Source organism: Grosmannia clavigera, assembly GCF_000143105.1.
Source record: "Grosmannia clavigera kw1407 unplaced genomic scaffold GCSC_97, whole genome shotgun sequence".
NCBI lineage: Eukaryota > Fungi > Ascomycota > Sordariomycetes > Ophiostomatales > Ophiostomataceae > Leptographium > Leptographium clavigerum.
Genome location: NW_014040560.1, coordinates 1,721,403 through 1,737,694, shown reverse-complemented (window position 1 = coordinate 1,737,694; position 16,292 = coordinate 1,721,403). Strand labels below are relative to the sequence as shown.

The following is a 16,292-nucleotide window of genomic DNA, read 5'->3' as shown; positions in this document are numbered from 1 at the left end:
TGGCCATCTGCTTACACACTGGTGCGCGACAGCCCCGTGTCCCCCGTTTGGACTAAGTCGAGAAACCGAATCGAGTCCCGCTTCCGCCAGCCAGAATGCGGCCGGTGCCTCGTGCGCTGCAGCGCTAGCCGATTTGCATAAAGTGCAGGGTAAGGTACCTCTGTACGGAGCACGTCGTACATAGCGCATCTACGGAGCAGAACGCCAGCTCGGCCAGTGAGCTGTGTGATACTTGTACGGCGTGTGACCCCCTCGAAGGAAGAATGCAACCTTCGGCCCCCCTTTTTTCTTTATTTTCTTTTCTCCTGTCCTGTGCTCTTCCGTTCGGCAGGTGGGCTCATGTAAAGTTCAGCTAGGGTTACCCGAGGAGTATCACATTGTACTAGGTATCTTACTATGTACGGAGTGCGCGAGAAGCCTTCATCGCAACGGTGATGCCGAAGCGAACAGATAGTGGATGCTGAGTTGACGCATTTGCTTTTTCGTCATTGCTGCGCAGGTCGGATACACAATAACAGCGTTCGTGTCTCACAAGGAGGAGAGGGCTGAGGAAGTGGGAGAGCTTAGTGATTGCCGTATAAGGCCTCTTGCATGGCAATGTGTCTCAACAGTCTGGGGAGAGAGGACTCGGGATTTGGGCACATGCCGAACAGAGCTCTGCTGTGGTGGACCGTGTCGGTGAGGACTCTGGAGCCGACCGGAGACGTTACGAGGAAGCAAGACGAGGACGGCAAGAACGGGCCGTGCGCCGGCATCCGGACAATGGAGAAAAAGTCGCGCTGCTGCACTTTTGCGAATCTACGGAGTAAAGATACTGTAAGAGTACATCTTCGCTGCGGAGTCATTCGGTGTGGGGTATACACTATGTTGGCTGGCCACGCCTTCCGTAGAAGGTTTGCGAGCTACTACTCCGTATGTAAGATATGTACGGAGTAAAGATTAGGAACGGAAAAAGTAAGAAGAAAAGGGCCAGAAGCCAGTGCTGCAAGGGCTGCAAGGGCAGCGGCAACGGCAGCGGCAGCTGCCCTGGTCGCCTACACACAACCACATTTGTTTAGGTTCGCGAGTCCTGGCTAGATTCTTTCCGGGGGCCTTCCTAACAGGGACAGCGCGGGTGGTGCCATGCCTCTTTGCTAGGCAGGTGGGACCCTGCCTAGCGTTTAGGCTGGGCTTGTCGTCTGCTGCTGACAAGTTTTTGTTGCTGCGTATGCCTGCTATGTAATCCCTCCTCATCCCCTTCCCTATTGGTGCTCATGCAACTCATTACCGTATTGCGTACCGGTCGGACAGCTCAGCCAGCACGCTAGCTTGCGGTGCCCTGTATTATCTTGCATCTGCAGCAGGCCGGCCGGCTTTCAGTCCTCCCTCGTTTTCCCTCTTCCCTCTTCCCTCGTTCCGACATCCTTCTCTCCTTTCCCACCTGTCCCAAACTCCTTGGCAAGGTATGCCCCCTCCACCCCCCCTTCCCCCCCATTTGCATCGCCAGACACATGCACGAGAAAAATGGTCGCAAGGCCCTTTCCCGTTGCGGCTCGCCACCGAGACATTGTGCCTGCTCTATTACCATGTAGTCCCCCTACATGGTACAGGGTAGATTCTCGTTCTCGTTTCCCCGTTTCTCGCCTCTACGGAGGTTACAAGGGTAAGTTACTAGGGTACGAATTTGTACCGCGCACTGTTAAAAAAGTCACTGGCCTGCCATAAGCCCCTGGTCGGACCCTGGTCAGTACTTGAACCTACCCTAGTTTCTTTCGCCTGTAACCGTCGTACGTCGTACCAATCTGTCTTCTGCCACCCCCCCACATGCCGACGGCGCCTAGAAGAAACGGGCCAGGCTTCGGCCTGGTTCTGCACCAGCTACGACTATACGCGCACATCTTAAACAAGCAGCCGGTGGACGGTCCCCTTCCCCCTTCATCTCCCCGAGCCCTCAAGCGAGGTGGCGGCACACCAGCCGGATGTGTACGAGGAGTGTGATCCGAATACCACACGTCATGGGTCCTAGTGGTGGTCCTAATCTACGGAGCGAACCTCCTTCCACCCTAAGACGTTGCTTCTTCCTGCTCTAGTCAGATCGCCGTCCTCTTCATCTCGCTCCGAGTGGAGTGGAGAGAAAGGGTGGAGAGCAGCACTTCTTTTCCGCGGGCAAAAGAATACGAGTACGTCGTACTCCGTCCGTCTGAAAAAGATTCCATGATTGAAGCCTACAAAGACTCGTATCTCATTCTCCTCTCGGGCTCTGCCTCACTTTGCCCGGCCGTCTCGTTGTCTGTTGTCTGGTGCCCCTGGCCCCCACAATAATTTGTAGAAATCCGAATTGAGTGCTTTGCCGTAGCTTGTTTGAGCTTGAATGGTGCCTACGACACAATGAGACAGAAATAAAATGAAGTGAACCCCCCCCCCCCCCCTTTTCCCGAAAAGAGACAAAAAGAACAGATGGGTAAAAATAGGGAGAGCACAGTAGCCAGCCCCATGTTCTTCTCCGGCTTTTCCCACAAAAAGTAAATCAGCTTTAAACTCTCACCGGCACACCAGGCCAAACCTAATGATTTACATATCACACAAGGCGCTTGAGCCGCTCGAGACCCCGGGCTCGTATCATGAGCTTATGTCGTAGGAAGCACGGCTGCTTGGCTCTTGTCCTTGTGCCTTGCAGCTCAACTGAAATCTTACCAAAGGCCCACTCCCAATGCTATCACGGGCACACTGCCCGTATTGCTGCTACTTTTTCCAGTAGCAAGGTCTGCCATTGTCTGCATACAAGACCAGGGGGTGGCAACGGTAGGGGAAGCATAAAGCAATCAGACAAGTTGTACTCTGTTCCTTCTTGTCGCCGCCGGCTGCTGGCCAAGCCAGTGATGCATAATCGACAAACGCGAGACTGTAAAGCTACGTGCTACACGGCCATCTGGCCAATGCAAGCTGGAGGAACCCCGGATCGTAGAATGGATCCTTCCAAGGTGGGCACTCGCCACCTGGCCCTGTCGAGCGCGTTAGGTGTGGTAGTCTACAGGGGGAGGGGGTGTGCGCGCGTGTGTGTGTGTGTGTGTGTGTGTGTGTGTGTGCATATGTGCATGTGTTTGTGTGTGGGAGGGAGCTGGTGTCTGTGTGGGCTGAACAGCTCTGTGGTCGTTTGCCAGTACGTGTGGGTGTGGTGGCGACGACTGAGGGAGAGAAGAGGGGGAGAGACGGGAAAACAGGAGAGAGAAGAGGAGAGAAAAGGAGAGAGAAAAGACGAGTGAGAGGAGAGAGAGAGGATAGCTCCAACGAGGTTTAGAGGCAAAGCTGAGCGTTTACCTGCAGCCAGAGGGCCAAAATGGACCGAAGAGGAAGTCTTGGCGGACGACTTGTCCAATGCCCTGATTATATAGCAGATTAACAGCATGGTCCGGGGAGGGGGGTCAAAAAAGAGGCCCGCTTGCTCATACGGATACTCGTACGGAGTAAACCCCCCCCTCCCCTCTCCCTACCTCGATGTCAACCCTGCAGCAAAAGCGTGACCCTGGTTAAACCACCCCCATGTCAAAGGCGCCGATGATTTTAGAGTCGCACAACCTCCGTGAGCCACCGACCCGACCGACACCAACCCTACCAGTGCGTCCCTTCTCTGGAGCTACCACCGATCCACCCTTCCAACAGCACCGCAGAAGAGCTGCTCGTGCATGCTAGTAGTACGGCAACAAAAGCAAAGGCTCTCCCGGCTCCAAAAGAGTCCCACCACTACAACCGACTAGCACGAGCCTCTGGGAACGAGCGAGAGACGAGCCGCGACCCGTCGCCCCGTTTAAACGCTGTCTTGCATAGGATCACAGCCCACCTTGCCGTTTCTGTCTCTTGCCTGCTCTGCTCTGGTTTTATTATTCCTCGTTGGTCCTGCCACGGCCTCATTCTTCCTCCTTCTCTTTCTCTCTCTCTCTCTCTCTCCCTCGCTCTCGCTCTCCCCCCTTCTCCCACGCCGCACCCAGGCCAGACAACGGCCGGCACATATCCTATAAGTCTGGTGACCTCCTTGCAGCTCCCCACCAGCTTCCTCAGCCAGGAACACAGCGGCATGTCGTATCACAGGTCGTCCCAGCTTTAACCTCGCTCGCCATCGTCTGCCTTCTTGCCAGACCAGACCGGTGACGGAGAAGAGAGAGGACCGTTCGGCACAGCTGTCTCGTCGTCATCCCATCATCTCCCCCCCTCCTCCACCTCTGTCCCCCCCCTCTCCTCCCCACCCCCTTTTCCTGTATCTCTCTTCCATCCGTTCTCCTCGACTGCCAGCGACCATTCTCACTTATTGCTTCTATCAATCCCGTCTCGCACCACTCTCGTTTTCCGCCGCCGCCCGCTTCTCGCGTCTGCCCGCATGTGCATTCTCCGACTAGCTTCTGGACTCGCTCCTCGACGATAGCTTCTAGACGGGACGCATTTCCCATGGTCAAGATCAGCATCCTCTCCAACTGGCCCCTGCCAGCGGAATAGGCAACAGGTCTGTAGCATAACCAGGCTATACGATTGAGCAGCATCAGGGGGAATGACCACCACTCGCTCCTTCCCTACCAATATTTACACACTCACGTGGACAAGGACAGCCCAAACAGCCGTGAGCCTATTCTGCACGCCAAACTGCTCCCGCTGCAATCTCCACTTTGGTCACCGCGGATTTGCTTCTCTGCCCCAAACACAACGACCTCATCGAGGCTCCGCCGGGATTGCATCAAACGCGCATCTGTCCGGCGTCTGGCCAGATCGCCCCTCCGGCCTGCCGACCTAGCTCACCTCTGCCTCGCTCTCTTCTGGGCGGACGCAGCACAATTCACTAGCTCCGACCCCCGGGTTCATTCGACATTTCTCGGCCTCGACACCAAAAGGCCACACCCCTCAACTCGGACTTCACACCACCTTGTTTTTCTCGCTCTCGCCTACCCCTCTGACCCGCGTGCTAGCACAAGAGCTCCTCGATACGGCAAGGCATGCGCCAGAATCCCCGAGGGCGGTCAGTGCTGTTGTCAGATTTAAATGTCCATCTCGCCAGCCGCGAGATATTCCAATCCTACCCGCCATTGCGAAGCCGACGCCGCGTGTCCGAAGACGCCCTGACTGCGTCGTGCAAGAGAAAGACCACAGGACATCACAGCTACTGCCACATCCATGCAAACCCTAACATCGACGTATCATCTCCGTCTCGCAGAGCCACAGACCTCGCTCGGCCGGCGCCGAGACTGTTTAGATCTGGCACGCTTCTCCCTGGACCTGACCTGGGCACGGGCAGAGTCGGAACGTGCTGCTCGAGCGAAGGCCTACCCGTCTCCGCCCATGTCAGGGTCTCCTCCACTTCCGTCCAAACCAACTCACGAGGCTGGTGGCTGGAGCCAGGGACGACAACAGAGTACGAGCCACGATGCCTATCGAGGATCTGCCTTGACGACAGCAAGCATCGCAGACGTCCACAGACCTGCTATCATACAGCAGCCGCAGCAGCAGCAACAACAACAACAACAACACCGTTCCTCAGTAGATTCGTACGCCCATCCACACCCACACTCACATGCGCAACAGCATCAATATCAGCAGCAGCAGCCACCACCACCGCCAACGCAAACGCCACTCTCGTATCCGAGACCGTACTCGCTCTATTCTCGCTCTGAAGATCCCTCTGACCCCCGTTCGATGTCTTCTTCCGCCTACGCTTCGCCACAGCTCCTGGACCCAGCAATGCCGGCACACCTCCCTTACCTGCCCCCCTTGCCAGGTCCGGGACCGATGCAGCAAGGCTACCCCATTTCTGTCCCGAGCCGGCCGCCACCGCCATCACAAGTTCCTTCTCCGAATTCAGTTTCCGCTCCGGGCCCTTCGGGGAGAGAGGATTCCATCCAGCCGTTTGACTCTCCCAAGTCTCAGAGAAAGACCAAAGGGCACGTGGCATCCGCTTGCGTGCCCTGCAAAAGAGCCCATCTGCGGTAAGTCAGTTCCCAACGCCTGGTTTGATCGAGGACGTGCCGTGCCTTTGTGCTTTTGATTTTATATCTGGCTTTTTCCGTTTTTGTTTTCGTTCTTTCCCGCTTTCCAGCTTCCTCCCTGAAATGCCGATGATCTGACATAGTGGCTTTTGATTTGCAGGTGTGATTGTACGTACGACCAATTAATCGTCCAGTGTTTATTACCCCATGGCGACGAGGGGCTGGTTTAAAACCGCCCCTTGCTGCACAGCGATCAATTTCTCGATTTTACCATAAACATCTTTCCTCTCCCATTGTCGTTATCCTTCGGTGCATACCCCTTGTCACAGACATTCGATTCTCGACCCTGTCTAGACGAGTGCTTCGTTGTCAAGGCGGCGTCTGAATTTTCTTTCCAGGCTGAATTGGCCCGCAAGTTTTTATACACTAACTAACACGCGAGATAGCACAACGGCCCTGCTCTCGTTGCTTGAGCAACAACAAGGAGGATGCCTGTGTCGACGTTCAGCACAAGAAACGGGGACGTCCACGACTCCGCGAGGAGAGGGACTTGAGGTACGATCTTTCAGGGAGAGGTGGCCCAGGCGGGCATCCGGCCGAGTCGGCATTGCACAGGCCGCAGATTCTATATGGACAATCCCCTTCATCCATGGGCACAGGGTACGGTATCGCAACGCGACGAAGCAATTCTTCCTCACACAGGATAATAAAGTTTCAGCCTGCTGACTTTATGGCTCCAAGGTTTATCGAGCGCGGTGGCTTGGCCGAAGCAAACGTTTATTCGGCTCCTCCTTCGATTTCTACCATGCACCCCGTGCCAGCTGCCTATCTTACCATGAATCTGGGGATCACCAAGGCGTCCAGCTCGTTTTCAGATGCTGTCGGGCACCAAAATACGATTGGGTTGAATCTCCGGGATTTGACTCTACCTGCGGACGACAGAAGCCTACAGACACTGCTGCACCAGATGCATGACGAACGAAGACGAAAAGACCCGCAATATCTGCCACCAATTTTTCCGGAGCGAGAACAAGACAGAGTCATCCAGGCTCTCGGATTCAGTTCAGACGACATGGCCCGATTCTCGTTGGATCGGCCGGAGTATATCACGTTCCGATCTCAGGATGGCCAGCAGAGGGGATTCCGCGCGCAATTCGGACTGGCTAAACAAGATTCGATATACTTTATCGTCCTCTTATTACATGTGGAAATGCGGTCGTTCGGACATCCTACGCCGTCGCCACAGTCGCGGGAAGTGCCATACGCGTACCCGCCCTTGCAGCATCCACCTCAGCATCAAGCATTTTCCCATTCGACGCCGGTGGCGGCAACCTTTGACGTTACCCGCTCAAGGCTCGCCACCGATCTTGGGTCGGGCCCTGCTCTACACCCACCGCCTCCCTCGGGACCAGTGATGGCGGTCCTCAGCCCCGCTTTGCCCTCCACCTATTCCGCCTTCTCGAGTAGATCTGAGTATCTGGCAGGGCCCTCTTCTTATCAGACTCCAAGAAGTGCGCCAGGCCTAGTTGCACAGCCTCATCAGCAGCAACCACCATCTAGCTACCAGCTGCCACCGATACGCAGCCGACACGAAGCCAGACCGTTGGAGTTTCTTCCCACGACGAGAGACGACAAGACGCGGGTCGACATAGGCGGACTGATTGACAAACCGGAGCCTTTAGACAGACGCCCGAGCCGTTGACATCAAAAGACAACGACTCCGAGACCGAAGCTCTTCGAACGAGTACACTTCTAGGTGTCGAACTTTTAAAGAACGCGCTGATTCAACCGACATCCATACCTTTTGCTTGATTGAGTATGTTATTGCATAGTATTGCCGGTCCGAGAATACAAAAGGGGGGAGCATGCTAGCGAACGGCGGTATCAGTCTGGCATTTTGGTATAGAATTTCCTATTCCTTCGAGTTTGTTCTTCTACTTGGTTTGCTTCCCATGATCCCGAACTTCTGGGACTGTGGCCTGTCTGTTAGGTGCAGCAGATCTACTACAGGAGCATGTTGTAAGATACCAACCTTTGTTATTTGTTCTTGATCTCGGCCGTTATGACTTTCTTATCGGAAAAGCGCGCAATGCCATTGATTGTTGGCAGCCATATTTGGGAGGGCAAGATCTGGACTCAGTGGGGAGGGGGGAGGGTGCGGGTATAGGGAACTATAAAAGGGGCGGAATAGCTGAGCAATATGCACCGTTTAGTTGTGCCGGAGATCTCTCTGCTCGTTTTTGTTGGGCTGCTTTTTTCCAGTTTTTCGAGTTTCCAGGGTAGTTCCTCTTCTGATCTATGCTTTCTAATTTTCATGTCCCCTTTTTGTTCAATCGGTATTTGGTATCTGTTTGTGCCCTTTAGGTTGACTTTTGGATTTTGCACTCGGGTTCGGTTTTGCCATATCCTGGGGGAGCGCTTGTTGGTTATGGATTTATATTTGATTTCTGTTTTTTTACCGGTGGTCTTTATGATGGATATTGTGGGTAGCTCTTATACTATTATCATCCGAGACCGAGCTTCTAGAATAGGGAGGCAATGAGAGACCGGATATGTCTTGCCCACTATTGGGCTTCAAGATCCTTAAAGTGTGCCAGCCAGCACGCATAGTGAACATGATGAAAATGAGGGTTGAGAAGAAAAGTATTTCAAAAACGAGCAGAGAAAGTCCCACTACGGTATATCCACTACGGTATATCAATCTGTTGGGCAATGAGAGGAGAAGTAAGATAGAGACAAGACAGACAAGACGACTAAGTAAAGAAGAGACAAGATCTAAGTAGCAAACAGTCTATACGTGCTCAACGCTGAGCTTCTTGCTGATGGCCGTCTGCGGCCCACGAACCATGATGGAAAGGCCGACTGGCGTTTTTCCGCGGACGAGGGAGATGTCCTTTTTGTATTCGAAGCCGAACTTGCTGTAGAACCGGTTGTTGGTCGCGGAGCTCGACTCGAGGTAGATCGGGCGTTTTTCTGCATCGGCCTTGGCAATCGGATTAGCACAAAGACCCACGCTTGCTTTCGTTCCCAGACTTCTTCTCCGTCGGTCCGCCTCTCTCACCTTGACAAACACGTGTTCGAGCAGCTTTTGGGCGTAGCCGCGACGTCGGGCGCTGGGCTTCGTCCCCAGATACAGCAGGTAGTAGCTGTTGTCAGCGTGTTTGGAGCTGCTGCCGCTGCTGCTGCCGCTGCCACCGCCCATGACCTCGATCTTGGTCTGGTGCAGCAGCGGCATCAGCTCGTCGTAGTAGCGTCGGTGGCCCTCGGGCGACAGCTGGAGGTGCAGACGCCAAAGGCCGCTGCGCAGGCTTGTCCACCAGCCATCGACGCTTTGGCCGGGGCCCAGCCAGAGTGCCACGCCATCGTAGTCGGGGCCGATGGTGGTGACGATGCCGTTGAGTGCCACCGACGCCACGATGTAGGTCATGATGTTGACGTGCAGCCGCCAGCGGTCCTCGGCTGAGTGAAGCCGGCCACCGCGACCGCGGCCACGACCAAGACCAGGACCTCGCTCCTCGTCCGCGGACGGGACCAGGTACAGCGACAAGGCATCGGCGGCAAAGGCGTGCGACAGCGACAGAGCGGCCTCGCGACACTCCGACATGCCGATGACCCGCACGGTGTCCTGCCACTGGGCCGGCACGAGAGACGGGGGCACCGGCAGATCGTGGTCATCCGAGACGGCGGAGGCAGAAACGGTCGTGATGGTGGTACTGCTGCTCAACGACGCCATGCTGGGCTTCGTCTGAAATACAATGTCAGTTTCGCTGTCGGAAGAAGAGCGGGATCCAGGTGCTGCCACATACGGAAGAGCGTCTAATGTCTAATTTATATTTTCTATGCCGTCTCCTGTATGCTCTCTCGAGAGTTGCGATCGTGAAATGGGCATAAAGCGAGCCGGATGACGAAGGCAGTGGAGGGATGTGCGGATTTCAAGAGACATTCGTCTATCTGTGCAGAGGAGCAGATAAGAGCTGTGAGAGATTCGGGGTGCAATCGAAGCAAAGTGCAGGCAGTCCAGACGTCGCTTGTGTGGCAGAGTGAAGGTGTTGCTTTGGTAAATACGAATGGACCAGAGGCAGCTGAGTTTTGGAGGATGCCCCCAACAAGTTTGATGGGTTTGCAGTATCTTGGTGTCTGCAATACGGAAAGTGACAAGATGGTAAGGCTACAGACGAAGAAAAGGAGAGAGAAGGAGAAAGAGGGCAAGAGGACGACAAAAGGGGCGATCAACCGGTTTTGGGGAGCCGTCGGGCAACCAACGGCCCTGAAGGACGATACGACAGCAATGGGACAACATGGCGTGCAGGGGGGCCACAGCATGCAGCTTTGGCGCACTGCAGCACACCTGACTCTGGACGTGAAGAGGATGAACTGTCTGCGAGGCTTGGGAGAGAGACCGCCCTTTCGGCCGCATACTGCATGACGCCATACAGAATGGCCGACAGCTGAGCATAGACAGAGATGGCCTGTGGCGGGAGAGCAGAACGACGGTGGAGAACGGTGTACGAGCACATGCACGTTGCTCAGGTGATGTCCTCGTATGCAGACAGACACAGGCGTGGCCTCGGCAAGGCTCAGACGTGGTGCTGCTGGCTGAGACTCGGAGACTCTGGGACTCTCGATCATGCATTAGTCTGGACCAAGCAGGGCCTGTTACGTGGCCGTCGGTGTGTTGGCAGAAACGCTGGGAGCCGGCCGGGGTTGCACGAGATTGGCTTACAGTCTCACACCTCGCACAGATTTGTCGCACAGGGCGTGGAGAGAGAAGGCGATGGGTGGCTGTGGCAGATTCGGCTTTCTCGTCTATGTTCCGGTCTCATATGCATGGTTTTCTTTTTCCTGGCTGGCGCGTGACACTTTACAGGACGGGAGACGCATGCGTGGTGGATTCAGCTCTGTACAGGCAAAAAAGGGAACAAGGATTAGGTGGCAGGTATCTTTTTTTTCTTTTTCTTTTTCTTTTTCGTCATCGTTTCTTCTTTTTTTGCAGTGCTCCCAGCGTGGAGAGCGGATATCGGGCGCACGGAAGCAGAGAGACATGGCCGGCAGTGGCGAAGTAGAACAGCCGTGCAGCAAAGACAGTCGCGCTGTCTACATCCGCCGGATCTCCTGCTCATTGGTGAACTTGTCCAGGCCCGAGTCCAGGTTCTGCCACCACTCAAAGAGCATCGAGTTACAGATCAGCTTGAACCACGGCGTGAAGCTCAGCTTGGGGTCCTCAAATAAGGCCTTGAGCTCGTCTGGCGTCACGTAGCGCGTTGCCTGCACCTCATTTTCGTTCACCGCCAGGTCAACCTTGGCCTTGATGAACAGGATGTAGTCGACTACATGCTTAGTCAGCATGTACCAAGACCAACCAAGACAACTGGAACAGAACAACAAAAGCAAGAAATACATACTCTCGTGCTCGCCCCATTTGCCATCGCTAGGCGCTTTGTAGTGTATGCGAGTCAGGAAGCGGAAGTCGTCGATGGGCACCTGCGCCGCCGGTATGCCCAGCTCGTGGTCCAGCTTGCGCTGGGCCGCCCGCTTGACGCCGGCGACCGACTCTGGAAGTGTGGCACCGGTCTCGCTCGGCATGGCCAGCGGGTGCGAGCAGCACGTGTTGGTCCACATGTCGGGAAACGTGATCTTTTCCGTTGCCCTTTGCTGCAGCAGCAGCCGGTTCTGCTCGTCAAACAGGAAGACGGAAAAAGCCCGGTGCAGCAGGCCGCGGTCAATGTTGGTCATAAGATGGCCTGGAATTTGTTAGTCATCGTCCTGTCTCTTACACATGCGTCATCTCCTTGCATCCCCTTCTCTCTCAGGACACGTACAGATCTTCTTGCTCGCCTTGCCAATTGGGGCGTCATTCTCGTCCAGAACAATGCACGCCTCGTCCATCAGCCTAATCTGCTCCTCGTCATGGCCCTCGAGGGCCTCACCGCTGGTGTCAATGTCTGGGAACAGCTTCAGGATGGTGTCTGCCGTGATGCCCGTCATCGTGGCCGTTGTGGTCGTCGCTACGGTTGTTGTTGTAGACATGCTTGCGCGGCGGTAAGGGTGAAAATCGCAAGAGAGGAGGGGGCGTTTGAATGTTGCGCAAGAGAAAGCTCTCAGGATCGGTGCTGCTCTCGGCAAGTTGTAGGCAGCCCTGGTGCTCTGTCTCCAGATGGGCTTGAGCATAGGGGAAAGAGGCAGTAAGGAAGGCTGCCAATAGAAATCACTCGATTTCAGTCTCTGCGGCACAGAAGAAGCGGACGAAAACGGGAGAGCAGAGACAGGTCACTTGCTGGCGATATTTCTGCATCGAGACGGGCACAAGTAAGATTATGTTCGTTGAGCCATCGGTCAGCTGGCAGATGCACTAGCTGCATCCAGTAAGCGGGGTTGCTCCCATCCCGGCTGAGCCCACCAATTCAATGGTATCGTGGAACATGCTATCAAGCCCAGTGCGCAGACTCGGCTGCCCACTGGATACATGACGGCTTCGCTAACGACCGCGATAGGCAGAATGCATTGGGCGGACTGTAAGTGCATGCTATCGGAGGCGGTCGAGGCCGGCAGAATATGTCACCGCCAAAATTTTAGCAACTAAGCTCTTTTTTCGCCCGGCAGGATCATTTCGGTTGCAGGAAGCATATCCCCGTTGGAAGACCAGAAATCGAGCCAATATGCGGAAGAGGAGGTCAACCGCTCCGGAAGGAGACGGTGTAGCCAGGAAGAGGATTCGAGTGGTGCACGAGGCACCGACGTTTGAAGCCATTCTCTCGGCGAGACAACTGATGCAGCTCCTGTCCTTTGACCAGGACATCCAGAAGGCTCGCCATGGTGAGCCAACTTTCCCTTGTTCTGGGGAGCTGGGCGCTAATTTCAATCGCAGGACTGCAATCGTTCAAAGTGCTTCTAGACCGCATCAATGACGCCGAAAAGCGCACGCCAGAAGATGTCGCCATTCTGCATGGCTACCTCCGATCGACCAGTCCGAGGACGGAGAGCAACGGTGACAACGGCGATGATGCAGACAACACCGAACCCGTCTTTCTCGCAGATATCATGGACAGCTGGAGCTTTGCTGCAAAACTGGACAACGACAGCGTCAGGTCGGCCGTGCCCGTGGTGCTGGCTCTGCTGCTCAAGTATATATCACATGTGCTCGAGCTGGCTCCCATTGGCCTCGGAATCTGCCGCACGCTGCTTCTGCCGCAGCAGCTGGACTTGATCGCCAAGAACCTGTCGGCCGAAAAGAGCAAGGAGTTTATCATATCACCGACTTTGCGCATGCTGCGCGAGGTCGTCACGTTTGATGGTGGTGCCGTGGCCAAGGCCCTTTTCCGTGCGCGAAACTTCACATTCCGCCTGCTGGCCCGGAACATGGGCATCAAGTTCCTGGGAGAAGGCATCGAAGACGCAAAGAGGACATCGGCGCGGACAAACGCGGTCCGATTCTTCCTGGCGACTCTCAAGTTCCTCCACCCTGAGGCCAAGGCCGAACTTCTCTCTCAGCGCGATATTGTCGGAGCCTTGACGAGGACGATCAGAGACGACCCACCGTACGTGGTGCATGATCTTCTGGAGAGCCTGCAGAGCCATGTGATGCGCGACAGGAAGTTGTCGAGAATGGTAAAGGCAAGGCTGCTCAACTCGGCAACGCTCGTTCAGATTGCCAGCCTCTACAGTTATGCACACGACAACAGCGCGGCTGCTGATGACGAGGAATCTGGTGGAGCCAACCGGACTTCCGTCTCGGATGCTGCTCACCAGTTTCTGCTGCACGCATGCACGTCGCCAACCGCGGGTGTTCTGCGAGACCAGTACGGCTGCTACCCCAAGGGCGCAGAGCCGGACACAGCTCCATCAACTGTCTCGACAGCCAACACAGATCCCCTGGGCAGCGGAGGCGGAAGTGGTCTCGACCGAATCGTGTGGATGGACAAGTTTATCAACGAGGTGCCTGTGCACAATCTGGCTCTGTCCGACCTCATCGCCACATTGCGGCCGTGGTACAGCACGCGGCAGAGCGAGCTGCTGATCGCCGTTTTCAAGGAAGCCCCAGAGCTCATAGCCTGGTACTTTATCAACAAGAAGTCGTTCACCTTCGAGCCCAAGATCTCGGCCACCTGGGTCGGCTTCTCTACGCTCTTGTTCAATACCATCCGCGTGGACTTGCCCCCGTACTTTGGCAGCCGGCAGAAGTATGCACACATTCCGCCGCCGACTTCGGTCGTCGTGGACAACATCCTTCCCCTGCCCCTGTCACAGAAGATTCTTGGGCGTTGCCTGAACCACAAGTCGAAGCTGGCCCCGTTCTTCGCCGTCCGCTTGCTCGCAATCTCCCTCGAGAAGCTTCGCGCGGCTCTCCAGATGCACGACGAGGCCGCAAAGAGTTACCCGGCCGAGTCCCTCTGGGCGGAGTCTTCTCGCAGGGTCATCGACGAGTTCTGCCGTCGGTGTTCGCCCATGAAAGACATCATCAACACCTACCGGGGTATTGCCGAAGACGATCTTCTCTACCGCGAGGCGGCCAGCCGCGTGCTGCGTCTCTGCTACGAAGTCACCCCCCAGGTGGCCTTACTGGCCAGGTTTGACGTGTCCTCCTCTCTCTTCACCGTACTTCGCCAGGCGAATCAGTACGAAGGCTCACCCCAGGACAAGGTGCTCAAGCTGATGGAGCTCGAAAATCTCCTGGCCATTGCCGGATACTCGCCGGCTATGCGGTGGTTTTCCAAGGCGGAAGGCCTCACTACGTCGCCGTTTGTGGCGCTCGTCAAGGTCTACACAGAAGCGCCTGCCGACTTGGTTCTGAACAAAGTTCGAGAGATGCTCGAATTCGTGGCAAGAGAGCAGGAAATCGTGCTGTCTGCAGCCGGCTCTTCTGGCCTGTCAGCACTGTTCGGCAGCTTGCAGCAACTACTACAAACAGGTGCAACACCCTCAACCGACTCTGTCTGGACGTTTGTCGACAATTGTGCCGTCCGCTGTGCCATGGCTCCGATCAAGTACATTGAAATGCTGCAAGACCTTTCCGGGGAGGGAGCGAAAAGCGGCGATGCAGTCGATCCGATCACGATGACCATAGCCGAGCAGCTGTCCTTTGCTACTGCCAACGGTGCAAGCGAAGCCACGCTGAACTCCCTTGCCGACTTTGTTCTGCGGTATTTTGAGGGTTGCAGCGGCAGCAAAACGTCTCTCAAACCCATTTTCAAGAAAGCTTCGAGTGCCTTCCCAGATGGATCACGTGCTGCGGCTAAGCTGGCTAAAGGCCTGCCAAAACGGTCCTCCAAGGCCAAAGAACGGTCGAGTCCGGCGTCGGGTGAGGATGCCGCTGCGGACGACAGCAAGACATCCGAGAAGGCAGGAGGCGCCAAAGATAACTTGGACGACCAGGAGTCATTAGAGGATCTGCTGGAGCTGGCGCCGGTTTCCGAGCTGGACAACGCAGCACTCGCCAAATGGGCCAATCGGCCGGCCGACGAGCTGGTCGAAGAAGGCTATGCGGCATCGCTGATCATGCTGCTGGCATCCGAGCACACCAGCATACGGAAAGAGGCGCTTGTGAACCTGGCCAAGATGGCGGCCAAGATCCGAGAGTCGACGTATGCCGAGAAGGACCAGACCTGGCTGCTGCTGTCCGAGCTGGTTGCGTCTGCTCGGGCATGGACGGCCGACCAGGACACGGCGAACCTGCCTCTGCCCAGCCATATCCTGTCGTTTGCATGCCATGCCTTGGATGCGCTGCGCAATCCGTTGCACCGGCTCTACGGCAAGGTGAACGCATTCTTGACGGCCGGCCCGATTTGGCGACTCGGAAACTTCCCACTCGTGCACAACATTGTGCATGACGGGCCGACGGAAGACGACTCCTACTACGCCGAGATTAACTGGCTGCTGGCCTATCTGCTCGACAGCCTGCGGACGCCGGCAGACGTCGGCCTCTTCCGGACGCGGAGACTCTTTGAGACCATGCTGTCGGTGGCCTCGAACCCATACCTGCGCTTCCCACTTCGGCGACAGGTGCTGCGGATCCTGTGCCGGGCAGCATCGATCGAGGGCGGCAGCACCACATTGATCACGCGGTCCGGCATCATCAGCTGGCTTGCTGCGCGCAAGGCGACAGCGGCCGGCGAGGACGACAAGCCCATGGCGGCAGAACGTGCCACAGATGCCAAGGGCGACGGAGAGGAGGCACGCATTGTTCGGGCACTCCTGCAGAGGCTGTGGGAAACCAGCGACCAGGAGCGCGTGGAAAACTGGAGCATGCACGGCATACAGGAAAGCATCCGTAATTTACGTACTTCATAGAAGGGTGGTGTGCATGGTCGGCTTATACGGAGTAGCAATGTTCAAAAGCGTGTTAGATTGTTG

General features: G+C 55.9%; 4 protein-coding genes across 4 annotated transcripts; 2 read left to right on the top strand and 2 right to left on the bottom strand.

Moving 5' to 3' along the window:
• Positions 1-5,136: 5,136 nt before the first annotated feature.
• Positions 5,137-7,647, top strand: CMQ_4333 (c6 zinc finger domain containing protein; the record flags this gene model as incomplete). Its single annotated transcript, XM_014312489.1, has 4 exons — positions 5,137-5,945; positions 6,106-6,113; positions 6,392-6,605; positions 6,687-7,647. 4 exons carry the CDS (start codon positions 5,137-5,139, stop codon positions 7,645-7,647), a joined length of 1,992 nt encoding a protein of 663 aa, XP_014167964.1.
• Positions 7,648-8,736: 1,089 nt separating this feature from the next.
• On the bottom strand, positions 8,737-9,678 carry CMQ_4792 (n-acetyltransferase; the record flags this gene model as incomplete). Its single annotated transcript, XM_014312948.1, has 3 exons — positions 8,737-8,928; positions 9,007-9,063; positions 9,151-9,678. 3 exons carry the CDS (start codon positions 9,676-9,678, stop codon positions 8,737-8,739), a joined length of 777 nt encoding a protein of 258 aa, XP_014168423.1.
• Positions 9,679-11,039: 1,361 nt separating this feature from the next.
• CMQ_4331 (isopentenyl-diphosphate delta-isomerase) lies at positions 11,040-11,930 on the bottom strand (the record flags this gene model as incomplete). The annotated part of the gene is made up of 3 exons (XM_014312487.1): positions 11,040-11,272; positions 11,348-11,686; positions 11,765-11,930. 3 exons carry the CDS (start codon positions 11,928-11,930, stop codon positions 11,040-11,042), a joined length of 738 nt encoding a protein of 245 aa, XP_014167962.1.
• A 671-nt stretch (positions 11,931-12,601) lies between these two features.
• CMQ_4885 (ribosome biogenesis protein) lies at positions 12,602-16,229 on the top strand (the record flags this gene model as incomplete). The annotated part of the gene is made up of 2 exons (XM_014313041.1): positions 12,602-12,758; positions 12,811-16,229. The coding sequence occupies 2 exons, from the start codon at positions 12,602-12,604 to the stop codon at positions 16,227-16,229; spliced, it is 3,576 nt and encodes a 1,191-aa protein (XP_014168516.1).
• Between the last annotated feature and the right edge of the window lie 63 nt (positions 16,230-16,292).